Source organism: Pelophylax lessonae (genome assembly GCF_965119305.1).
Source record: "Pelophylax lessonae genome assembly, chromosome: 5".
NCBI lineage: Eukaryota > Metazoa > Chordata > Amphibia > Anura > Ranidae > Pelophylax > Pelophylax lessonae.
The window spans coordinates 53,405,136-53,432,693 of record NC_138772.1 but is presented as its reverse complement, the minus strand read 5'-3'; the positions used below and the strand labels follow the sequence as shown (position 1 = coordinate 53,432,693).

At 42.4% G+C, this 27,558-nt stretch overlaps 1 protein-coding gene across 1 annotated transcript in view; it reads left to right on the top strand.

The window, feature by feature from the left end:
* Positions 1–27,189, top strand: part of HEPACAM2 (HEPACAM family member 2) — a gene marked incomplete at its 3' end in the record, with an annotated part of 163,726 nt that extends 136,537 nt beyond the window's left edge. Inside the window, exons 5-10 of the mRNA XM_082257810.1 lie at positions 6,648–6,773; positions 10,801–10,828; positions 11,151–11,186; positions 11,851–11,888; positions 16,202–16,272; positions 27,082–27,189. Of these exons, the coding sequence (XP_082113936.1) occupies positions 6,648–6,773; positions 10,801–10,828; positions 11,151–11,186; positions 11,851–11,888; positions 16,202–16,272; positions 27,082–27,189 (407 nt within the window). The remainder of the gene's footprint in view (positions 1–6,647; positions 6,774–10,800; positions 10,829–11,150; positions 11,187–11,850; positions 11,889–16,201; positions 16,273–27,081) is intronic.
* Between the last annotated feature and the right edge of the window lie 369 nt (positions 27,190–27,558).

The following is a 27,558-nucleotide window of genomic DNA, read 5'->3' as shown; positions in this document are numbered from 1 at the left end:
AGCCGTCTATCAATCTCAACCTTTCTACCCCTTGAAATAATTTTCAAGTGCTGAAAGTGATTATAACCAGTGTTGGGGTAGTTACTCAAAAAATGTAACTAGTTACTAGTTACTTCTGTAAATTGTAATGAGATTACTTTACTAGTTACTGCATTTGAAAAGTAACTTCACTACTTATTACTTTACTTTCCTCTTTCTTAATTGACCGTGTAGAAGAAGATACATGACACTCTTTCTGCATAGAGTTTATTGTATAAACACAGGCTTTGGGAAACATGAAGACAAAACCTCAAAAAACAGAATAAAACATAAAGTGCAACAAAAAGTCATAAACTTCATCCCTCTCTATTCTTCGAAATAACGATTGTATCGCACGGCTTGGGTAACGCAGGAAAGCGTGTTCCTATAGCCTAGTAAAGTAGTGTAGTTACCAATATTAGTATTGTAACTAGTTACATTACTTAGTTACCAAAAAAGTAATGTAGTTACTGTAATCAGTTACTTTGTAACTAGTTACCCCCAACACTGATTATAACTACAGCTCATGGTGTATTAGTGTAATCAATGTGATCAGTATAATAAGCTAAAGACATTTTTAAAATAAAATAGTGTGGGGCATATCCAGCATATTTGACACCTAGGGGATATTTTTTTTTTAGCCCCCTAGAAAATTATTTTCAGTAAAATTCTTCTTTCCAGAGCAGAGATATACTTTCCTAATCTGCCATTCCCCTAAACACAGGACCGGTCCCTGTGGCTCCTGCCCCCCTGCACGCTAGCGGTTTTCTGAATGGACTGTTCCTGATGTCATCACGCCTATAGACTGGCTCTGGGCGGGAGGACAGCAGGAGCAGTCCACTGCTGGACGTGGGGGAGCCCAGTTTTCCAGAGGATCGAAGGATCAGGTAAGTTTAGCCTTTCAGTGCGCCACTAGACAAAATGAGCAGTTACCCATGCATGGCAGAAATAAAGATGTTCATGAAGTCCTTTTTTAAATGAATAATAATTGATTTGTAAACAAGGGAGCTATACTGTAGGCAAAACTTTTTTTTTTTCATTTTGGATATAGAGTAAGGGAGGGTTATAACCCCATCAGATTTTTTTTTTTTCGCCATCTGTGTCCCATTGGTGAGATTTCCCTTCACTTCCTGTCCAATAGCCAAGCAGGAAGTGAGAGGTAATTCTTACAAATTAAAGGAATTCATTGGGGACCCCCAGGTCACCAGAACTAGTTCCCCATTGGAAGATTTCCCCTCTATTACTTTTCTGGGGACAACCCAAAATGTGGGATTTTCTTTTACTTTCAATGATAATGGTAAACAGGACACACAGAGAGGGTGAATATTGGGGCACCTACAGCAATAAAAACTGACAGAGGCTCTAATTTCTCTCCACTCTATCCAAAACTGAAAAAAAAAATTGCCTTTAGTTATAATTTAAAAAAAAATGTAGAGCCCCCCCCCCCCCCCCCAAAATAGAGGGATGAGCTTGCATCCCCCATTGTGAACCATACCAGGCCGCATGCCCTCAACATGGGGAAGGTATCTTGCCTTAGGGTTCCTATGTTGATGAAGACAAGAGCCTGTTACCGACAACCCTGGCCCAGGGGTTGTGGGGGCTGCAGACAGGTGGCTTATTGAAATCTTGGGAAAAGCCCCCTTTATTAACAAAGGGGCTCCAGATACCACCCCTATGTGAATAAGTAAGGGGTACATATTACCCTACTCATTAAAAAAATATAACAATGTTTTGAAAAAGTCTTAAAAAAAGCAAATGTTCTCCAATGTACTGTACACCATCCATCATGTCACACAGCCATGTAGACCCAGATCATTCACTATGCTTGACATCCGTTGAACCACCTATAGAACAAATCCAGTGAACACATGTCTGTTCCTGTTGTTTCACTCCCATCAAATGACCGGTCCCATGGATGACAGCCGATGTAGGAATGGGGTCTCTCGGTTGACGTAATTGACCATATATGGACATGATCATATATGGTCAATGACATAACAAGGATTATAGATAAAGGTAGTCCCCAGCCTCTTTATTTACAGAGTGAAGTGGGTGGGAGCTGCCATTTTGCCAGGAATTTAAACACAACTTTTGTTCTTTTTTGAATGTCAGTATTGCTGTAGTGGGTTGCATATATTGCACAGATACACCACTTCACAGGAAGGGTCAGGGCATCCCCCAGGCATGTTATTTAAAGCAAATGCAAAATTTTGCATTTTTAATGTTTCAGTTTATGCATTACTAAAATTGTTGCTCCCCACTATACTGAAAGTTTTGATTTAGTAGATGTTCTCCAGGGCAGTGCTCAACCCTTTATGCCATTTGTGTGACAATCCCTTGCCTATTAACCTAGGAAATGCCCATTACTGTTTTTTAACATTTCTCTCCTCCTCCTCCCTCCTATTGACTTGCAGTTTGGATTCGGCACCTGAACTTTAGTCATGTTTGCTGAACCTGCCCCAAACTGAACCCAGGTATAATCGGCTTATCACTAAATATGAAATCTACAGTAATATAATGAACATATACAATCTACAAGGGCAGGAGAAGGCATTTATTACATTTCAGTGTTATGTTTACTTGCACTTTATGCTTGTTACAATTATATTTTGAATGATATTTGAGTTTTGCTTTGTTAGAAGTGGACATGTTGTAATATATACAATATATATATCTATATATATATATATACGGTATATATTGTATATACTGCTCAAAAAATTAAAGGAACACTTTGAAAACATATCAGATCTCGACTGGGAAAAAAATCATGCTGGACTGGGTAATGTGTTAGGAAGGAAAGAATGCCACATCGTTTGAGGGAAATAAAAATTATTAACCTACAGAGGGCTGAATTCAAAGACCCCCCAAAAATCAAAGTGAAAAAATGATGCAGCATTTGCTGAAATTTCATTCAAGCAACTCAAAATGGTACTCAGTTTCTATGGCCCCCACGTGCTTATATGCATGCCTGACAACATCGGGGCATGCTCCTAATGAGATGACGGATGGTGTCCTGGGGTATTTCCTCCCAGATCTGGACCAGGGCATCACTGAGCTCCTGAACAGACTGAGGTGAAACCTGACGGCATCTGATGGACCAAGGTGTTCTATTAGATTTAGGTCAGGCGACCGTGGGTCCATTCAGTGGTAACAATTACTTCATCCTCCAGGAACTGGCTGCATACTTTCGCCACATGAGGCCGGGCATTGTCGTGCACCAGGAGGAACCCAGAATCCACTGCACCAGCATAGGATCTGACAATGGGTCCAAGGATTTCATCCTGATACCTAATGGCAGTCAGGGTGCCATTGTTTAGCCTGTAGAGGTCTGTGCGTACCTCCATGGATATGCCTCTCTAGACTTTTACTGACCCACCACCAAACCGGTCATGCTGAATGATGTTACAGGCAGCATAACATCCTCCAAGGCTTCTCCAAACCCTTTCACATCTGTCACATGGTCTCAGAGTGAACCTGCTCTCATCTGTGAAAAACACAAGGTGCCAGGGGCTGACCTGCCAATTCTGGTGTTCAATGGCAAATGCCAATCGAGCTCCACTGTGCTGGGTAGTGAGCATAGGGTCCACTAGAGGACGTCAGGCCCTCAGTCCACCCTCATGAAGTCTGTTTCTGCTTGTTTGGTCAGAGATATTCTCACCAGTTGCCTGCTGGAAGTCATTTTGTAGAGCTCTGGCAGTGCTCATCCTGTTCCTCTTTGCACAAAGGAGCAGATACCGGTCCTGCAGATGGGTTAAAGCGGAGTTCCGGCCTCAAAATCGAAAAAAAGGATTTTGGGCCATCCGCTTGCTGAGGGTCATCTGAAAAAGAAATGGATGCTCCCGATTTTTTTTTGGTCACTTACCTTGTTATAGAAGAAAATATACTCCCCTTCCTTCCACTTCCTCCCTCTGCGGCCACGGCCCGCGCCGTCTCTTCCGGCTTGCGATGACTCCTGGGAGCTGAACGTCATCACTCCCAGGAGTCAATGCGCCTGCACCGGCCCCACTCATCACTTCCAGTGCAGACGCGGCATTCCCTGACAAACAGCTTCTAGGCATGCCCAGAAGCTGTGCAGGGATGGTTCGCCTGCACCAGAAGTGACGAGCGGGGCCGGCGCAGTGCATTGTGGGACTCCGACGTCACTGAAGAGGCCGCAGAAGAGGACGCGCTGGCTTCAGCTGCCCACACCTAAGAAATTTTCAAGGTAAGTATTTCTTCTAAAAGGTAAGTGCGACCTGGGACAGTTCGGAGGCTATCCATTATGGAATGTACTAGCCCTGATTGTCCCGGGGGTATTTTTAGCTAAAATTCACCCCTGAGGCTGGAACTCCGCTTTAAGGACCTTCTATAGCCCTGTCCAGCTTTCCTAGAGTTACTGCCTGTCTCCTGGAATCTCCTCCATGCTCTTGAGACTGTGCTGGGAGACACAGCAAACCTTCAAGCAATGGAATGTATTGATGTGCCATCCCGGAGGAGCTGTATTGCCTGCTCTATAGGGTCCAGGTATCTCCTCATGTTACCAGTAGTGACACTGACCCCAACCAAATGCAAAACTAGTGAAAAACAGGAAAGATGAGTAGGGAAAAAATATCAGTGGTCATCACCTGTAAAATCATTCCTGCTTTGGTTGTCGTCTCATTGTTGCCCATCTAGTGCACCTGTTGTTAATTTCATAAACACCAAAGCAGCTGAAACTGATTAACAACCACCTCTGCTACTTAACTGACCAGAACAATATCCCAGGAGTTTAATTGACTTGATGTTATACTCATACATTTTCTTGAGCAGTATATATATATATATATATATATATATATATATATATATATATATATATATATATATATATATATTTAGTGTGTGATCTGTCATGCGACTTTAGAGATCTAATACAATGTAGCTATTTGCAGCACCTCAAGAATCTTCAATTACATCCAAAAGGTTTTGTATTAAAGAAAAATCACATCACAAACAGTGTTGTGCAACATTTTGGAGCCCCGCAGCACCCTTTCATCCAAGTCGAATGACAAGTCGCAGCCCATTCAAGTGGATTATGGTTGCACTGAAAGTTGTATCAAAGTTGGGCTCCAAAGTCGCACTGGAAATCGTGAGACTTTTGAGTCGCGCTAGTCTGAATGGAGCTTTAATAGTCTATTTTCATCAATTAGCAAACTAAAAGTAAATGAACAGAAGAGAAATACAAATTAATCAATATTTGGCGTGACCACTCTTTGCCTTAAAAACAGCATAAATTCTTCTAGGTAGACTTGCATACAGTTTTTGAAGGAACTCAGCAGGTAAGGTTGTTCCAGACATCTTGGAGAACTAATCGCAGATCTTCTGTGAACGTAGGCTGCCTCAAATCCTTCTGTCTCTTTATGTAATTCCAGACAGACTACGTGATTTTGAGATCAGGACTCTGGGGGCCAAAACATCACTTCCAGGACTCCTTGATCTTCCTTATGACATTAGCTGTGTATTTGGGGTCATTATCCTGCTGCAGAATACATTTTGGACCAATCACACGCCTCCCTGATGGTATGGCATGGTTGATAAGTATCTGCTCAGGTGTGACAGCCCAGGTTCAGTGCCACCATCTTGTCCACGCCCATCATAAGGGGTCAGGCAGCCAGCCACAAAAATGTGCACTAGCCCTTTCCGCTACCCGCGGGTTGTCCTAATGCTGGAATATCCCTGATGTAGATATCCTATGAGGCTGTGAAGGCACAACTTGTTATTCTCACCTAGGCCGGAATGTCAGTGGGGGCCAGGCAAAAAATAAAAAGGGGGGGGGGGGTTAGGGGCTGGGGGAAGGAAGGAGTCAAGGTCCACTTCAATGTTTGTTGTTAACGTTATGTGCATGGACATCCTTCCAGTGCTTCCTATGATGGGAAAATGAGAACTCAGAAAAGGGATATTTACATTGTTTCTATGACTCAGTAAATCCCCAGCAGTATTTTCCCATGTATGCATTGTACTGTATGTCACGTTATCAGACTGAATGGGTAACCTACATTAATTACGCCAAGGCTGAACATAATGCACTTCCTCTTTACTGTATTCTGTCTGTAGATAATGGAAAATTTACTTCTGCTCTGTTTCAAAGGGTCTGTCCATCAAGAAGGAGATGGAGAACAGATGAATGAGAGTCCATTTTTTGCTCTTCTGAGTAATTTTATTCAATCATCGATAATCTAGCTGCACCCATGATGTCTCCATCCAAAAAAACAGCACCTCCTTAAGGCTAAATTCATGGTAAAACCATAAATGGCAAAGAAATCAAGCCACTCATGGAGGGCGATGGTTTTTCAGTGGCGACATCATGCTTGGAGCTACATTGTTGATGAAAAAATAAAATTACTCGGAAGAGCAGGGATTGGAGTGCAGCTCTCATTCGTCTATTCTCTTTCACGATGAACGAAAACAGGCTTTCTTAAGCCGGCACCCTACCTGTTCGTAGACAAGTGAGAGGAGCAGGTCTGCATCGGTGCTGTGGGTTTGGGATGTTTCAACATCAAGAAATTATATTTCAGTTACAGGTGCGGTTTGGAGAGCTAGGCAGTACAGTGCTGATGAGAATTCCTTTTGTAATGTTTTTTTCCAAAACATTTTCCCTTCTTTTGCAGACCCTGAAAAGCTCTCGCAGGATACAGGCTCATTATCGCCACTGGCTGCCATTACAGGAGTATCCCTATTTATTATTTTATCAATATGTCTACTTTTTGTTTGGAAAAAATATCAACTTCACAGAGGTAAGGGGCTAGATGTAAGATTACAGATGTCAGATATTTAGAGCATTTAGCATATTGTACACTTGGTGTTTTCACATGTGCCCAATTGTTTTTCACTGTCCTTGGCAAGGCCCATTTACTTTAGCAAGGGGAAATAGGTCTGCACAGCTTCCTTGGTACCTTGACATATTAGCAACAACTAATCAACAAGAGGAAAGCTATGAAAACTCTTACCTTCTCCTAGGGCACTGTGTCTTATGCTTGCACTGGCCCTCACTCTCGATCATTACACACAACACACAGGGATACAGAATGCTCAGAATTCCCCCCTCACCCCTCTCCAGCTCCTCAGGTAGGTTTACTGTGGCTGACTTTGCATTTGGTCTCTTGCAGGACCTGTTCCTGGTCGGCTGTGCAAAAACAACATGCTCATTGGCCGATCATGGAGCTTCCAGCGCCGATGTCCCACAATTCTCCACTGACACCTAAACACTGTGCAGAGCGATCTGACAGGTTGTCGGCCAGGCTCTGAAGGGGAAGGGGGCACGGCTGGACCAAGTGGACTGCCAGACTCCTTCTTCAGTGGCTCCTTCCTCAGCAAAACTAAGTTCTCTGTAAAGTTGTCAAGGGCAGGGGTGCCCTCAATGTTACGGGGCAACTCTTCTCCTCCCCCTGCAGGATCCTGGCTGCTCCTGTCCAGTGCCTGAGTGTCTATTGGCCGAGATGCTGGAACAGAATTTAAGCAGCTCTGCAAGAATAAAGCCATGATGCCCTGGTTGATTAGGTGTGCCTGGGCACACCCGGCACACCCCGTGCGCACGCCTATGCTCCTATGGTTTGGATTTCTCCATGGCTAATCCAGTAAGACCTGCTCCATTTGCTGCTCCCTTGATAAGGAGTGACATTTTGCAACGTTTTAGCCAGAAAAGTAGCGGCATTCATTGGGAATGGGGTCCGTTGAATGGTGTTGATTCTGGCAATGGCAAGGTGGTGCCAGTAGCAGAATCATCAGTGTGACTTAGCTCTCGCATAATACTTGCTTTGATATAAAAAAGGAATTAGAAAGCCCCTTTCTTGAGTAGTCACAGACAAAGCTTTACTGTTAGACCTACTCTGAGCCCAATTCACACCTGAGTAATTTGATTCCCGAAGTGTGACAATGTTCAAGATGAAAATATAAATTACTCTCAATGGGTTCCTTCACACCTGAGTGCTGTGCTGCTTGTTGCCTGTTGCGTGAAACCTAAAAAAAAGGAAGTGAGCTTTTTTGGAAAAGAATAGTGTGCTTTTGGCCCCAAAGACTTCAATGGGAGTGTCTAGAAAATGCTTAAAAAATGTATGTTTATGTGCATTTTTTAGGTACTCCTGTTCAAAAGTCTAGTGGTCCAAAAACAACTGTACTACAAGTCACGCATAAACGCACACATAAAAACACACAAAAAAATGCCTCTAAATCGCCTGGCTTTACTTACACTCAAGTGTGAGTGGGTGCTGAGAATTATGTTTAGGCTTCATTCTCAGCTGGCTCTTGTGTGAAGACAGTCTTGAAGAACCAGGAAGGGTGAGTATGGTTGGAGGGGCATGGCTTTGTTTAAATATGGTCAAATACGAGAAGAATTTGGGTGGACTGGGCCCAATTGAAGTTTCTTCCAAAATATCTATTTCACTTGAGACTGTATAAAAATAACAATGTTTAAATGTCCTATTATTCATCATAACAATTCCCCAGTCCAAACTTCTCTCCTCCAGCGTGTGCTTTGCTAAATGGAGAGCATTAGCTTTGACTCGGTGAGGGTCTTAGCAGACCGCTGCAGAGGGACCTTCTTGGCAGTTTGCTATAGAGACATTTGGACTGCTGCTAAGTCTCTGTTATAAAAAAAAAGATGTCTATAAGGCGTTTAAACTTCATAATTTTTATGCAGCTTCAATAGAAAGGGAGATTTTTGCTGAAAATTTAGTTGGGATTTAGAGGAATCATGTATGACAACCATCCTTTCCAGATGGTGGTCTGCAGTGACAGTCTTCATAGTTTTTATTTGAAGTGGACACCAATGCTACAGAAACTGGAAAATGTACAGAAACGCAACTTTGAGGCTTTTTCTCTCTATTCTGTAATTACCTTATAGGTTTGCTCAAAATACAGTAGCAGATGTATCTTTGTACTTTTTTTTTTTTTTTTAATTTTTGAAATTCTCCCTACTAGTTTACTAATATTATAGACCAGTGATGGCAAACCTTGGCACCCCAGATGTTTTGGAACTAAATTTCCCATGCTGCTCATGCACTCTGTGGTGTAGCTGAGCATCATGGGAAATATAGTTCCAAAACATCTGGGGTGCCAAGGTTTGCCATCACTTTTATAGACCAAGGTTTCTTAACGAGGTTCAATGGAAATTCTTAGGGGTTCATTAACCACTTGCCCACTGCTCACTGTGCTGCTACTGCGGCAAAGTGGCTCGTTATCGTCTGGCGACGTAGACCTACGTCACCAGACATTCCCCTCTCTCGGCGGCGCGTGCGTTGCCGCCGGAGGCTCGCTCCCGCTGTTTTCAGTCACAGCGGGAGTCGGGCCAGGGGAGGAGCATCGGTGATCACCGCCGCTCTTCCCCCGATCGTCGGGGAATCGAGTCTGGAGATCCACCCGCTTGTGTAAACAAAGCGGGGGGATCTCCTAAGTGACAGGCAGGGTCAGATTGCAGATTTCAGCATAGCTGAACATGCGATCTGTCCCTGTGTCACATAGTCCCCTCCCCCCACACACGTTAGTAAGCACCAGGCATACATTAACCCCTTGATCACCAATAAAAGTTAACCCCTTCCCTGCCAGTGTCATTTTTACAGTAACAGTGCATATGTATAGCACTGATTACTGCAGTAATGTCACTGGTACCCCCAAAAGTGTCAAAAATGTCAGTCAAGGGTCCGATCTGTCCGCTGCAATGTCGCAGTCCCACAAAAAAAAAAATCGCAGATCGCCGCCAGATTGCCGCCATTATTAGTTAAAAAAAAAAAACAATGACATAAATATTTCCCGTAGTTAGTAGCTGCGATAACTTTTGTGCAAACCAATCAAAATACACTTATTGCAATTTTTTTTTACCAAAAATATGTAGCAGAAAACAAATTGGCCTAAAATGTTAAAAAAACATTTATTTTTACATTTTTTGGGGGGGGGGGGGGATTTCATATAAAAAAATGAGAAAAATATTGTTATTTTTTCAAAATTGTCGCTGATTTTTTGTTTATAGCGAAAAAAGTAAAAATCGCACAGGTGATCAAATACCACCAAAAGAAATCTCTATTTGTGGGGAAAAAAAGGACATCAATTTAATTTGGGTACAGCGTCGCACGACTGCGGAATTGTCTGTTAAAGTAACACAGTGCCGAATCGCAAAATATGGCCTGGTCAGGAATGGGGTAAAATCTTCCGGTCTTAAAGCGGTTAAAAATACGCTCATTGAGAATTTTTTTGTCAAAGACATGTAGCTAAATACATTTTGGCCTAAATATATGACAAAAATTGAATATATTGGATATTTTTTAACTGCCAAAGTAGAAAAATATTGTTATTTTTTCAAAATTGACGTTTTTTTTTATTAATATCGCAAAAAATAAAAATCACAGAGATGATCAAATACCACCAAAAGAAAGCTCTGTTTGTGGGGAAAAAAGGACGTAAATTTCGTTTGGGTATGGCATTGCATGACCGCGAAATTGTCAGTTAAATTCGCACAGCGCCAAATCGCAAAAAGTGGCCTGGACGTAAGACAGCAAAATCCTCCGGTGGTCAAGTGGTTAAGCATTGAGCAATTTCTACTCCTCATTGAAGTATATGGATTATTCTTCCCACTGACCATCATACTACTGTATCATGAGTTGTAGATATACATTATTTTTTAGCAGGGGTTCCCTGAGATTGGAAAGTTATTTCAAGGGTTCCTCTGTGTTGAGAAAGTTGAGAAAGGCTATTATAGACATTTTCTGTATTTCTGCATTGTGCTGTGAAAGACTCCAGAGCTAATCTAAACTTTTTTTTGTTTCTTTTCAGCAATTCACTGGAAGATTCAAAGCAGAAGGTATTTTTCCCAGAAAATTTTTACTTTTACCTAATGGGGTCTATTTATAAAGGATTCACTGGGAAATTCACCCGTATATTTAGGGAGAAGGGCTTTGAGAGAAGTTCCCTGGTGGGGAGGGGGGGGAAGAGGGGGGATGTACTGCCAACTTACGTCCTCCCTGGTGAAGTGATTGGATCTCTCAGACCCATACCCAGTACCAGTGTGTGCATGAGACGTTCATTGTTCATAAACATACTGTTTTAAAATACTTTTTTAAATCAATTTTTACTAATATTTACCCATGCTCCTCCATCTTCTGCTCTCCCATCAAATGGATAAGAAGCTCATGTCATCCGACATTGCTGGACCCTGAAAGGTAAAAATAATTAAAATATAATAAAATAAAGTATTTTAAAACAAGTGTAAGTGTGTTTTTTCACATTATAATGTTTTCTTGCATGCACAGTGCAATGGTTAGGGGTTTGAGGATCCCTTAAAACCAGTTCACCTAGGAAGGAGCAACCATCGCTTGGGCCCCCGATGGAAGGTACATAATCCAGTTTGTGCCTTCTTGGTGGCAAGGGTGCTGAAGAGCTCAGTGTCCATCAGCAAGGGGCACCAGTACCCCAGTATCGCTCCCAAAGCACCTGCCAATGTTGAAAAGCATACAGGCTAGTACCAGCATAGCAGAAGGGCTGAATGATCGCCACTCCCTTGTTTTGGGGGTGCCCGATGTGCCGATCCAGTAGGTCCTGGCATGCAGGGGGCTATGGCCCTGTAGGTCCTGGTAGGCAGGGGGCTATGGCCCTTATTTTCCCTGTTCTTACATGGTGAATATCACATTAAAGACATTTTCTTATTGAAAAAAAATGTTGCTGAAGGCCAGGGAATGCACTCTTTACTTGGTGACTCTTGGGCAGATTTCCACTAGTTTGGTTTGGTACGTAGATGGGCAAATGTCCTGCAAAAAGACCCCAATGTGTTTCCTTTTTACATCACGTTAAGATTGTAATATGTCTTATATTTCTGTCTCCCCTAAGGCCTTCCACCGAGTATAGAAGGACGCCAATATTTTCAGGTATGTTCACAAAGATAGGTTTGTGCAGTTTTAGACTTAAGTGGCGAATTTGAGGCTTGTATCCCTGTGGCCCTTTGGCACCAATTATGCAGCCCTTGGGACCCCTGCAGGCAACAGCTTGTCTTTTCCTTACTTAGGTGCCTACTTGGGCCAGTGAAAATTGATTATGTATAATCTTTGTTTATTTTCAAATTTTACAGTCAGACCCGGTCCACACTAGCGCGACTTGTCAGGCGACTTGTCAGCCTGACAAGTCGCGCTCCCTCGCGGTCCATTGACTGCTACAGGACCCATTCTAATAGGAGCGACACAAGTCGCTCCGACTTAGAAAAAGGGTCCTGTACTACTTTGGGGCGACCTCGGATTGACTTGCATAGACTTACATTATGTGAAGTCCATGCAAGTCAAGTTGCTCCGAAGTCGTGGTGCATGGGAATGCACAAGTCGCCCCCGAAGTAGTACAGAGTTGTGCCGCTCCAGTGTGAACCGACTCTCAGGAAAAAGTAAAACGATAAACAACCACAATGTCAATAATACAAAGACTTACAGAACCTATAGACGTTGTACAGTGGAGATGTAGTAGAATCACCATATCTCCTAGATTTATAAAGTACAGTAGACATATTGGTATAAAACAGTGTAGAGTGTAACCTATCAGAAGACATATGGGTACATAATTCCTAAAATTTTAGGCAAAACACTTGTAGTGCTACAATGTGGTAGGCAAAGGTGTGCATAGGGGGTGTGCCTGGGCACACCCTAATCACTCTATGCGGTACCGATTTCTGTCCGGGCTTCCCCCATGTTGCACCCCCACACAGTGCTGCTGGCTTCTCTCCTCTCCTCTCCCCTCGGCTGCTGCAGTGGATGTTTCAGGATGGAGAGTGTGGTAAGAGCTAGCCAATATGAAATTTACTGGCCCCTTCCTTTTCTAAACGATTACACTCACTGTGTTCATTCATAACTGAAGCATAGTAATCTGTGCTTACTATGCTTCAGTCTGTGAATAAACAGGAAGCTGCTCAGCACAGAGCACTTCCTATTAGTTCATTGTCCAGTGCAGCTGAGGCTGCAGAGAAAGGCATATGTGTTTGAGCTTTGGGGTGCACACCCTAATGCAATAGGCTGCACACACCTATGCTGGTAGGGTAAGTGAACACAGAAGGCACATGGCTGCAATATTAATTAGTAATAAAGCAGAGAAAAATCTTCAAAAAGAAAGGAATAGAGGAACAAGATGGTTCAAAGACAGACCCAGTCATGAACCAACAAGAAGGGGGGGGGGAGGGATTGGGGGGGGCAGGGGGAGAGAGCACCAGAATTCACACCTAAGACTCGGTTGGTAAACAAAGTCCGAGGAATGGTAGCGAGGAGAATGGGGAGGTCTGACCCCCTCATTTTATAGGAGTGATTATTGTTTAGACTGGGTTCTGGTAGATAAATGACTTTCTGCAATGGCAGTAATCTCCAGCAGTACTGTGTTATACACTATATTGCCAAAAGTATTGGGACGCCTGCCTTTACACACACATTAACTTTAATGGCATCCCAGTCTTAGTCCGTAGGGTTCAATATTGAGTTGGCGCACCCTTTGCACCTATAACAGCTTCAACTCTTCTGGGAAGGCCGTCCACAAGGATTAGGAGTGTGTCTATGGGAATGTTTGACCATTCTTCCAGAAGCACATTTGTGAGGTCAGGCACTGATGTTGGAGAGAAGGCCTGGCTCGCAGTCTCCACTTTAATTCATTCCAAAGGTGTTCTGTCGGGTTGAGGTCAGGACTCTGTGCAGGTCAGTCAAGTTCCATCCATGTCTTTATGGATCTTGCTTTGTGCACTGGTCCAAATCATTTGGTGGAGGGGGTAATTATGGTGTGGGGTTGTTTTTCAGGGGTTGGTCTTGGCCCCTTAGTTTCAGTGAAGGGAACTCTTAAAGCATCAGCATACCAAGACATTTTGGACAATTTCATGCTCCCAACTTTATGGGAAAAGTTTGGGGTTCGCCCTTCCTTTTTCAACATGACTACGCACCAAAGAAAGGTCCATAAAGATATGAATGAGCGAGTTTGGGGTGGAGAAACTTGACTGGCCTGCACAGAGTCCTGATCTCAACCCGACAGAACACATTTGGGATGAATTAGAGTGCAGACTGCAAGCCAGGCCTTCTCGTCCAATATCAGTGCTTGACCTCACAAATGCGCTTCTGGAAGAATGGTCAAACATTTCCATAGACACTCCTAAACCTTGTGGACAGCCTTCCCAGAAGAGTTGAAGCTAATAAAGCTACTATTGCTGCAAAGGGTGGGCCAACTCATTATTGAACCCTACTGACTAAGACTGGGACGCCATTAAAGTTCATGTGCGTGTAAAGGCAGGTGGCCTAATACTTTTGGTAATATAGTGTATGTTTTCAGCATATTATTGCCTTCTGAATCATGTCCCCAGTCCTCTTACCTCTTCTATAGCATTTTCACCATCTCTGACCATTTATTGTAGCCCCCATGCAGCCTCTGACTATTTTTTGTAGTATGCCTGCTGGCTGAATCTCTTGTAGCATGTCTGCAGTCTCTGACTGTCTCCTGTATTATGTCTGCAGTCTCTGACTGTCTCCTGTATTATGTCTGCAGTCTCTGACTATCTCCTGTATTATGTCTGCAGTCTCTGACTGTCTCCTGTATTATGTCTGCAGTCTCTGACTGTCTCCTGTATTATGTCTGCAGTCTCTGACTGTCTCCTGTATTATGTCTGCAGTCTCTGACTGTCTCCTGTATTATGTCTGCAGTCTCTGACTGTCTCCTGTATTATGTCTGCAGTCTCTGACTATCTCCTGTATAATGTCTGCAGTCTCTGACTGTCTCCTGTATTATGTCTGCAGTCTCTGACTGTCTCCTGTATTATGTCTGCAGTCTCTGACTGTCTCCTGTATTATGTCTGCAGTCTCTGACTATCTCCTGTATTATGCCTGCAGTCTCTTACACTTATAGCATGCCTGCAGGCCTTGACTATCTCTTGTAGCATGCTTGCAGTCTCCTAACTATTAATGGTAGTGTAGCACCATCCTGGTAGGCTGCTAGGTTTTTTGGTAAGGCATATTTAGTTTTTGGCTCTCCTGTATATAGCCGAGCAGAATTGAATTGCTTGAGGCTGCTATTCTGGCTGCTTCCCCCGTTTTTGGCGCTTACTAAAAAATAGTGGGCGGAAGAGTGAGATAGGCAGCCTGGATATTTATGCAGTTCCAGCCAAGCTCTGGAGAGGTGTGTCCAGATGGTGGTTAGAGAATGTATAAATAGTCTGGAATCCAGAGCCCAGGGTTCTTGTTCAAGAGGAGAAGTTCTCAGTCAGGGAGGGCTGCCTGCCTTCCTGGCTGTATTGCTGAAGGTCCAGCCTGCTCATCAGGATCCCAACCATGCTAAGAGGGCCTGCTCAACCACAAACCCTTTCAGGGACCAAAGAGGGGTGCTACTGAAGACCTTCCTTAGGAGTTCACAAGGAGAGCCCCTCTGCTGGAATCAGAGTTGCATTCTGTGCTTGAAGGACACTTAGTACTGACCCAAAAGTACACAGCTAGTCTTGTCTGGGTCATTGCTATTGGTGACCCAGTGCTGTCCACTAATGGCACTTTTCCACTGCAAGTACCGGCTAGTACCGCCTCGGCTCTACTCGGCCCTGCTTGGCCCGGTTTGCTTTTCCACTGCGGTACCGCATGGTATAGTGTCGGTTCGGTACGGTACGGTATAGGTTTGCTTTTCCACTAAAGTAGTACTAAAGTTAAGTGGGTGGGATAACAACGGGGTGGGTGTAATTCTCTGACCAATCAGTGGCTAGTAGTGACTGCATGCAAAGGATTGTGGGATATGGTACCAGTTTGGTACCTGTTGGAACCACAATCGAGTAGGTACTGTTTTTTCAGAGCCGTACCGTACCGTTCGGTTCCATGCAGTGGAAAAGCAAACCTATACCGTACCGTACCGAACCGTTCCGACCCTATACCATGCGGTACCGCAGTGGAAAAGCACAAAAGCGTGCCGAGCCGGTACGGTTCTATGCAGTGGAAAAGCGCCATTAGTGTCCCTGCCAAAGGGACTATGCAGCAGAGCTACTACAAAGAAGAATGTCCTAGTTGTTCCAATTATTATGTGGAGTATCCCACAGCTGCCTGAACCCATACAAGTTATTACTGCAATAAAGCTTTTAAAAAGGCAACCTTTATGGACTGTATTTTCCTACTGCATCGAAAAAAGCCAAGGCTATGCATTAATGTGTCTGTTTATTGAAAGAAATTATTATATTGTTTTTTTTATTGGTTTCTTCCAGGACATGAAGACGCTATTAATGATTTTGGGATATATGAGTTTGTGTCTCTGCCCGATTCCTCTATTCATAGGGTGCGTGTATGTATACTGTTTACCTTTTGCACAAGCATGATCATTTATATAACACCAACAGATTCTGTAGAAATGAACAGAGGACACTGACCGTTCACACCAGTCCATCATCCCAAAGAAGCTTGCAGCCCCATGCCCTGACACAGTCAACACAACATATACAGTACCAGGGACAGTTTAGTCAATTCAAATAAACAATTAGAATGATTTTGAAAGATCTTCCTGGGCTTCAGTTTGAATAGTGCTGTCTTTTGCTGCGGCAGTTGGGAATGAACAAATCTCTGCTTGGACATGCCAGTGTTCAGAGCAGAGAACTCAGCCTCATATAGCGGGGAGATCAGAGAGAGAGGATCAGAGGGGGCACAGAGACTTGAAACTGAGTCACTATTGGAGAAACTCTCATGCTGCCCAGAGCACTACAGCATGGGACCAGAGTTGCTCTGAGTAAAAGTAGAGGACACCAACCCAGTGGGACTTCTGTGACTGTATCGCTGGATTGGTGAGAGGGCCATGCAGCCCCAATCTGTTGCTGCTATCAGAAACTAAGCTTATAAGCATTAGAGACTTAACCAATAGTTTATAATGCTGCATGCATATTCCCATTGGAACTACACTTATGTGCACCAATGGCAAGATGGGCCCCAACATTAGCCGGCTGGAGTTCTAGGGTGTAGGACTGTCTCTTTACATAAGACACCCTACAAAGACTTCTGGTATTGCCTGTAGAAGTAGGGTTATTGCTACAGTAGACCTGGCTATAGGATAACCACCTCTAGAGTGCATTCTAGTAACATAGCGTAATGATAGCAGGTAGAGTCATTGAAATATTGTTCACCCTCACTGTTATTGTGGTTCCTGCCATTGCTAATGCTGGTCAGCAGGTTATCAAGTATAAGTCTATTCAACTGAATCAAGGTCTTTAACAGGTTGCTACAACCTGTTGGCCTCGCTGTCTAGAGAACTGTGTTGATTAACACTTTACCTGTTCATATATGTACAAATTGCCTTTCAATTCAAGTTGTTATAATATAACACATTTCTTTAATACTAATCACCCTGGAGTCCACCTACTGGTACCTAATTATAGTTGTGAGCAGAATGTTTACCTTTGTACCCCTGACAATATTAACCTGGTGTGTCCGAAGGGCTGAGGAGGTCTTTGGAGTTGAGACGGAGAACATAGAATCCAAATTACCAAGCAACTCCTTTTGGGGTTGCGCTACACAAATATTCTGCATGTTTAAAAGAAGACTTAAAAAGGCTAGCGTTTTCTTTAAGGTGTATCTAACTCCAAGAACAAAAATGTAATATATTGCAGCTTATCAGTCCTTAGATGGGGTGGCTGCATTGATTTTTATTCAGGCTTTTTTCCTTTTTACCTACTGATGCTGACAGCAACACACTTCCTATGAAAACGCACACAGTGCTGTTTCTTTGCAGTTGCAGCACTACCCCCTCCCCCCAGGACAGGACTACAGGACACCTCCCCATTCTATTCTCCTTAACACAGAGTGAAATAATGCAACAGCGAATAATGTAACTAAGTCAAACCCAGCAAATGTAGAAAGCACTGGAATTTATCTGCTCACAGGAGTTATGGCAGGATCAAAATGTATTTTATCAGATATAATAAAATGCGTTAAATAATATATTATCACACCAAAAGGGAGCAAATAGGAGAAGTTCATTGTTAGAGTTTACAAATACACACATAAATGGGGTCCATGGGGGACTCACATAGTTAAATTACGGTTGCTGCTGCGATAGGGCTATCGAGATATAAGAATCACATCTTAGCAACAATTTGTGTTTTTCTAAACAAAAGATGAAAGAGACTTCTCACAGGCATGGACCATATGGCTGATGTTCTCTGTGAATATATGATTACAGGATGGTCTATATATAACATAGATGAGAAAGCTTCAGCAGAACACAAATGCCGGCTTTGCATTTTAACTAAAATAACTCGACTTTTTAAAGTTGCCTTTCCCTTTGTAATCAGCATTGACTTAACGTTACTGTAGTATTGATCATTGTTCAACATCAGAGAAACACTTTGTCCTGGGCTAGTGATAGACCATTTAGGACGTGGAGCTTCACATCAAGAGTGGAGAGTGAATTCAAGGACAAAGGACAAAGGCGATTCTACCACCAATTTCAACAATTGAGTACTGTTCGTGATACTTTTTTTTATTTGCACAAATATCTAAATTTTATAGGACGATTTTTTTTGGACATTTTATATACAACAATACAAAAAAAGGGGGAGGAATAAATGGACTTTGAAGGCACCGTAATAAAAAACACAACACTTTATTTTAGATAAGTAATTAAAACCACAAAAGTGTGTATCGACCGATCAACATGGACAATTTCATTGATCAGAGGATACAAGTGATAGGTGAGTGGGGAGGGCCTCACCACCTAGAACATACAGTGCAACAGACAATACAAGATTGCATTTGAATGATATACAAAGGAGAGGTAGGGCGCTATACGCTGCACACAGACCGCACCACGGTGCAGGCAACGCAGAGCGTCCTGTACAATATGATAACAACTTCCAAAAGGAAATAAAACAATATATCCAATTGCTCTACATGTTTCGCCTGGTGTTCAGACTTCATCCGGAGCGGTTTGGAATATAAATTCCATAGGAAGATGTTGTTGGAGCCAACCAATAGGCACCAGAAGAATAATAGACCAATCTTGTAAGTAGTAATCACGAGGGGTGACCTGTTGAGGTAGCTGGAGGAGCACGCACTGCTTATGGTCAGATTAAAAGAGAATCAGGTAATCACAATATAGGGTATGCCTGTCCCATACATAGCCGGACATAAGGCATATAGTAAAATAGCAGGCAGTTCCTCCAAAACGAAAAAAGCATGCAGCGCGTCCTCCAAATGCTCCTCAAGGACCCAGATCAGTGACCCCCGGATGGGGAATGACCAATAGAGCAATTGGATATATTGTTTTATTTCCTTTTGGAAGTTGTTATCATATTGTACAGGACGCTCTGCGTTGCCTGCACCGTGGTGCGGTCTGTGTGCAGCGTATAGCGCCCTACCTCTCCTTTGTATATCATTCAAATGCAATCTTGTATTGTCTGTTGCACTGTATGTTCTAGGTGGTGAGGCCCTCCCCACTCACCTATCACTTGTATCCTCTGATCAATGAAATTGTCCATGTTGATCGGTCGATACACACTTTTGTGGTTTTAATTACTTATCTAAAATAAAGTGTTGTGTTTTTTATTACGGTGCCTTCAAAGTCCATTTATTCCTCCCCCTTTTTTTGTATTTCTGACATTCAGGACGTGGCACATGTCTCTTTATTTTATTACGCCCCTGTTCTTTGCTGCACCAGGGATAGGCGTAGATATTCTATTTATTTTATATACAACTTCTTCAAGGCCCAAGCAGTACTAACATTGCAAGGTTTTAGCAAAATGTAGATTCACAAATGTGTGTATTAGTGCTGCTTGGGCCTTGTAGAAGGGGGCACACCCTGAAAACTTGTCCTGAAAAATTTGGACAAATGAAAAAAGTATCACGGACAGTACTCAATTGCATACCTCACAACTTTTTGAGATAGGAAGGAGGAACACCTATTAGCAAAAGTGTATAGGCATAGGAAGCATCCCCTATGCTCTATGGCAGGAGTTCCCAAACTGTGGGTCGGGACCCACTGGTGGGTCGCGAGCTGCATATGAGCTGGGCCCTGGAGAAGAGCCAGAAATCACTGAGAGCGGGCCTGCTTAAATTGTGCTGTGCGAGCCCGCGCAAATTACAGAGAGCCAGAACAGTCAAATTGCGATGGATTCAGGACCCAGCCCACGCAGTTTATAGAGACGGAGGATACTTGCATCAGTGAGTACGTATGTGGGCTGTTATGTAGGATATGTTCATGGGGTGCAGAGCCAGCTCCTTGGTCCTGCTGGCGGCAGCAGTGGTGGCTAAACTGGCGGCGGGATTCTCTCAGTTATAGCGGACAGAGACAGCAGCCTTGGTGCCATAGGAGGACCAGGTGGCCTGGCAGGGTCAGGAGTTCATGGCAGCTTCTGTAACCCCAGTAGAGGATCTGAAGGAGAAGAGCCAGGACACCAAGACCAGCATAGAGCTCCTGGGTGAGGTGTGCTGGGCCCTGGAGAGGGCAAACAGGGGCTTCACCTTCACTGTGGAGCGCTGGGAGAGGAAGGAGGGTGAGTGCCATATAGCCTTATATTTATTTAAATATTAAGTGTATTAAAAAATAATTTGATTGATATTTTTAATTTAACATCCCCCTCCCTTTAAAATATGCATTATTATTAATAATATTTGCATATATATAGCGCCAACAAATTCCGTAGCACTTTACAATATTCAATTACAGTGGGTCCCGAAAAATAACTGTATTCAGAAGTGAGTCTCGGCCCAAAAAAGTTTGGGAAGCCCTGCTCTATGGCAGTGAAGGTGAACCTTGGCACCCCAGATGTTTTGGAACTACATTTCCCATGATGCTCAGCTACACTGCAGAGTGCACGAGCATCATGGGAAATGTAGTTCCAAAACATCTGGGGTGCCAAGGTTCGCCATCACTGTTCTATGGTGAGTGAGTTTGATCTGAAGTTGTGATGTTGGTATTGGGGAATATCATATGTTAAAAACCCAGTGGACCATACTAATCCCATTTACAGACACTCCGAGGGGTCCATTTTTTCATGTGTTTTATCTCTGTAATTGGGGATCACAACCATCTGGTAACAGGCTTGATTGTGGTGGAGGACATGTGTGTATGATGGAATTTCTTAACCACTTGCCGACCGCCGCAAGTACATATACTGCGGCGGTCAGCCCCTCACAGGCAAAGTGACGTATGGGTACGTCACTAGCCTGTGAGGCTCTGGGGAGCGAGTGCGCACCGCCGGAGGCGCGCTCCTGCTCCCGCGCGGTCACAGACCCCCCTGCACGTGTGACACTCACGATCGTCCGTGACAGCGGGAGAAAGGCAGGCGCCGCCTGTCATTCTCCCCTGTGTATGAACAGTGATCATACGGTTCTACTATGTAGGACCGTTGATCACTGTTCCTACACCTCAAGCCACAGCCAATCACAGTTAGAATCACGCCCCTAGGGACACACACCACCCCTCCCTCTCAAAAAAAAAAAAGTTAACCCCTTCACTACCAGTGTCATTTTGCAGTAACAGTGCATATGTATAGCACTGATTACTGTAGTAATGTCACTGGTAACCCCAAAAGTGTCAAAAATGTCAGTCAAGGGTCTGATCTGTCTGCCCCAATGTCGCAGTCCCGCAAAAAAAAATTGCAGATCGGCGTTACGCAAAAATCGTAACAAAAATGACAAAAATCTTTCCCTTTGTTAGTAAACGCGATAACTTTTGCGCAAACCAATCAAAATACGCTTTTTGCGATTTTATTTTTACGAAAGCATAAAACAAATTGGCCGAAAATGTTAAAAAATTTTGATTTTGACTTTTTTTTTTGGGAATTTCATATAAAAAAATTTGAAAAATATTGTTATTTTTGCAAAATTGACGCTCTTTTTTTGTTTATAGCGCATGATCAAAAAATCGCACAGGTGATCAAATACCACCAAAAGAAAGCTCTGTTTGTGAGAAAAAAAGGAATGTGAATTGTCACCCTGTGGGATATATCATTATCTTGAGAAGAATTAGATACACCTTCATTCCACTATATGCTTTCATTGCTATTGGCACACGGGTCTATTTCCATATTGAACTTTCTAGACTATCTAATTCACTGTTTGATTTTAAATTGATACATTTTCAGTATTTCATTTCTTGCATAGTAACCAGAAGCACACTATTATTTATGTATATTTAGAAAAAAAACCCTACCAAGCCCCCTTAAAGGAGAGTTATACGAAAAAATGATTAGTTAAACCTACACGTTTTTCACCACTACTATTCCTTTATATCGGCTTTTGAAATTTACAAATGCTGCAAATTAGAAACTGGATGAAAGGTTTAGCACTGGGAAACACGTTTTGAAAGATAATTAGTGCATTTTATATACAACTATATAGATTAGAGCAAAATAAGGGACAAATGAGGAGGAATGAGGGACAGAGGGACTTTGTTCCAAATCAGGGAAAGTCCCTCAAAATCAGGGACAGTTGGGAGCTATGTAATTGTTCTTGTTGCAGGTGCAAAAATACGGCTACAATCACCTCAACCACCAATTTCAGAATTACTAAAATTTGACATATTTTATGGAGTCAGTCATTATTTACCCCAAACAATGATATGTCACTCCATCACTGCTACCTCAAAGTGATTGAGTTTCAACATGGAAGAAACATCTTCCATTAGTGGTTAAAAACAAACAAAATGAGATTTCAAAGCTGAACTCTGGGCAATAAATATACACATTAATGAATTAATTACTAATACATCACTAAATGTATTTTTCTTATATAAATACAAGCAGTAAAAGTGTCTGACTGCTACCTGATATCAGCCTCCTGCAGTCCCTGTACAGCAGAGATGAGCTCATCACAGTCCTGCTTCTCCTTTCACTGTCCAGTCACAGGCTGGGGCTCAGAGGAAGTGGTTTGAATGATGCTGGCTATCAAACGTAGGACATCTAGCGGGCATTGGTTCTTTTCACCAGCCTCTACAGCACTCAGGGCCCACACATCTCCATGTCATGGGAGAGCGCATGTTATAGTGCATATGGTTATAAAACGTGAAAAGATGCGCTGTTCTGGTGATACACCAAAAATACCTAAAAAAACGAAAAGCAGCTCCCACCAATTCAAGTACTCATGTGCTACAATAATTATATATATAAAAAATGGTGCGCTAATCAAAGTATAAATGGTATATAAATAAATATATATGTGGATATGCTGTGCAGATTTAGCCAATAATGTGCAAACAGTGAATATGAATATATATAAAATCAATTGATCTCTAATGTCTCGTTTCCACTGAGTGGTACGGTTCGGTACGGTACACATTGCGTTTCCACTGCCAATAGTACCCTTTCATGATAGGCGTGGTATAGCAGGAAAGCTGTGATAGACGATTCTCTGTTAACCAATCAAAGTTCTGCAGAGTGTAGCTCCACCCTGTTGGTACGGGTCTAATGTGCTTGATACCCCAACGAAATGGTACCAAAAAAGTGGTACGGTACGGTTCGGAATTAGGGTACCATTCGTAATGGAAACGGCATAAATAGCGTACCGTACCAAACCGAACCGTACCGTACCAGAAAGCTCAGTGGAAACGAGCCATAAATAATTTCTTTCTTCAATTCAATCAGTGATGAAATCCTATCTCAACCTTGTGCAAAATAGCAAATGAGGGAAAAAAAACAATCAATTCAATCCAGAGTAAAATATCAGTTCATATAGAAGTCCATGAATGGTAAGATTCCATCATAAAAATATAGTCAGAAAATAGTGTATAGAAAAAAAAATGTGCCACTCCAAAAGTTTAAAAAAATATTAAACAATCTTCATCCACTGTTACTGGATAAATCCCATATCCATGATTCCAGATATATAGAAGAAAAAAGAAACACAATAATAGTGCAATATTGTCTTAATAAAGTACACCGATGTAGCACCCTCCTAGGTAGGTGCTAGGAACATGCATCTATCGCTCCTTCTGCTTATCAGGGGAGCCTGATCTATTAGGTTGCCTGTTGCATGTCTCCAGGTGTGATTCACTGGGTCTGAGGGAGTGTCCCTACTGCATCCAATGAGGAAGCTTGTTGCACAGTGGAGGAAGCCCAGCTAGTGACACATTTGTGGGAGTCCCAGTGGGAGGGCATTCTTGCAATGCATCCTGGGATTGCTCATAAAATCCAGAGGGAAATGTGACAGGGTGTCTTTGGCGGGAAGCAGAATCCCAGGAGGAGGCTGACAGCTTGTCTCTCCTCCTGAAGCAAGAGGAAGGTGGTCTTAGGCAGTCGGCCTAGTGAACCAGGTGTGGAGCTGAGCTGCCGAAGATCCAGTGGAGCTGCTGGCAGAATCTCTCGGGAAAAACAGTATAGTGAGTACCAGGAGATTTGCTTAAGGTTCTGCCCAGGAAGGGAGACCACTCCAGTGAAGTCAGGGGATCAAGGAGCCAGTTAATGCAGAGAGTTACAGTAAAGGGGGTGCCGTGTAGAGAACCCTGAAGAATAGGGACAAAGGGGGTACCAGGAAGGGCCCTGAAGAGTGTTCTACAGTACAGTACAGCTTATCTAAATACTTTTTCACTGTATAGCCAAGGTGAAGCAGCGGCCTTGCCGCATTCAGTTATTCAGCAGTACCAGCAAATTGTGCATAGTTGTTCAAGTTGGAGTATCCCACTCATCCCTTCTCCTATCCAAGTTCTCAAATAAAACCACAAAAAAACCAAAACCCCTAGACTGTTTTCTGACTGAGCCAAGCACTTTGAAAATGCTAAACTGTCATGTTGTTGCTATGGGTAACCCAGGGGAATCCGTAACCAGCAGCTCCCATGGGAGTAGTGCTACACTTAATTAAGAGTGAATAAATCCAAAAGTGTAAAAAAAATAAAGAAAGTAGAAAAAATTATATAAAAAAAAATTTAAAAAAAGAGTGTAATTAGTCCTTGCCCGGATCGCTCCTAAGTTCAGCAGCTCATATAGGCTAGACTCAAGGCATAAATTGACAGGGTGCGTCTTATTTCAATCTCTCTAGCATATATAAAGAAGCAAAGGGACATACCACTATAATCAGCAATAAGGTATTTTATTTAATTAAACAGGATGATTCTCACTTACATAATAGCAAGCAACTATCTGTGATTCCTATCTCTCTTCAGGGCTCTCTCTGTATCTCAGCCTGGCCTCCAGCCAAACACTCAGCTGTTCCACACACAGCAGACGAGCCTCAGACCATACGTCACTAACTCTGCCTACGCGTTACATCACAGACACGTGACTTCCTCAGGAAGCCACCCTGCATGAATTTGAGCACTTTCACTGTGTGCACACTATTTTTTTACACTATTGGATTTATTCACTCTTAATTAAGTGTACTATATTAAGACAATATTGCACTATTATTGTGTTTCTTTTTTCTTCTATTTATCTGGAATCATGGATATGGGATTTATCCAGTAACAGTGGATGAAGATTGTTTAATATTTATCAAACTTTTGGAGTGGCACATTTTTTCTTATACACTGTTTTCTGACTATATATTTTTTGATGGAATCTTACCATTCATGGACTTCTGTATGAACTGATATTTTATTCTGGATTGAATTGATTGTTTTTTTTCACCTCATTTGCACAGGAGTTGCTATTTAGCACAAGGTTGAGATAGGATTTTATCACTGATTGAATTGAAGAAAGAATTAATTTGGAGATCAATTGATTTTATATATATTCATATTCACCGTTTGCACATTATTGGCTAAATCTGCACAGCATATCCACATAAATATTTATTTATATACCATTTATACTTTGATTAGCGCACCATTTTTATGTATTATTTTTATTATTATTAATTATACATGATTTATATAGCACCAACAGTTTGCGCAGCGCTTTACAATGTGAGGGAAGACAATACAGTTACAATACAATTCAAAACAGGAGGAACTAGAGGGCCCTGCTCGTTAGTGCATATGGTGGTGCATGTAATATGCATCACTTCATTTCTGAGCCTTACGTGTTGAATGGCACCCAAAGGCTCTAAGGTAACTCACCTGTGTTGTAGCATGCCAAAATACAGCGGTACAGTACATTAAAAAAACAGGGTTCAGGTATGTATTTTATCACTTTAGGCAGCCCATTCATTTCAATGGACATTATTAATGTGGCGCATGGTAACACACAGCATAGCACAAATTAATGTATTTTAATTAAATAAAAGGGCACTAAGAACTTATTGGTGACAGAGGGGTTGACAGATGGACCCACAGTGCTTAGTGGGGGACCAGGCATTCAATACACTTAGAGGCAGGGAGTGTTGGCTGCAGAAGTTACTGCACAGTAGCTTTTGAAGAGAGCCGTGATCGGAATTGCAAACAACTGTTTCCTTTTGCAGGATGCTTTTTTTTTTTAAATTATTTTAGACAACAGATTCACTTTAAAGAGAGCTTATGTGATGCCTATGCTTGAAAAAAGATCAACTTTAATTGGAAAATGTCAAGTATTCATCATGACTCCCATACCAAATTTCTAAAAATTTGGTTTCCTTGGTGTTCCACGCCCTCCCCACATTGCACTCGACCAGTCTGGGCACTTGTTAATTTATTTTTTGGTCTAGATCCTATAGATCCTAGCCTGCGGGTATCTTACCCTTCCTTCGACCCTCCCCCCCCCCCCCCCCCACACTTCTCATCTTTTTTTCTTCCACTTTCTTTCTCTCTGGGCTTCTGCCTGTTCTCACCCTCATCCTCCTTTCCTGATATGTGCCAGTGCCTTTAGACTTTGGTAATTTTCGTAGACCTACGGCCTGTGCCACGGGGTCTTACGCTGAGCGCTTGCTCTATAAAATAGATCTGTTTTTTGTTTAATCATTGATATTTTGTGTAATTCTATGTTCTTCACCTGATCCCCCTGTGTGGGTGACCTGTTATTCTGCATCTGTGCATTTCTCAATAAAAATTATTGTACCAAAAAAAAAAGATCAACTTTGATGCCCCACTCCCCAGAAGCACATACTCTTCTTTTCTTTGATACCCCTTGCTCTTAAGTTCAGTTCTTCAATTCCGACCTCTTTCATTTCAACTCAAATTAATCTTTCTGTTATATAAAACTGTCTGGAATTGTAGTTTACCAGCTCCTTAATGCATTACTTTTCCTCTGTACAGGTACCTGGACAAGCATCTAATATCCTACATCTCCAGGATATAAATTGCACCATCTATGAGGTCATCCAACACGTCCCCGAGCAAGTTCAGAATGATTCACAGTCGTAAGTGTGACTAACATGAAAAATGGAAATACCACATATTTATGACCACCTCTATAGTTACACAAAGGGCTTGACTGATACCACACCCTCAACTCTAATATTTTCCTAGAATTCGGAGGCTGTAATGATACATTTTAAGCTGTATTATCATCTGCTGGTAAAATTTGGTATTACAGTTTCATGCAATTACAAATTTATTAAAAAAAGACAAACATTAAATATGCTCTAGATGCAATTGGTGTAAATACTTCTTTGATTCTGTCTTGATATCAACTCCTTGCAATCCCCTGTAAAGGAGACTGGGATAGGAGGGGTCCGAGATTACCTCATTGGACTGCTGCTGTTCTTCTGATAGCCAAGGGAGTCTTGGAGG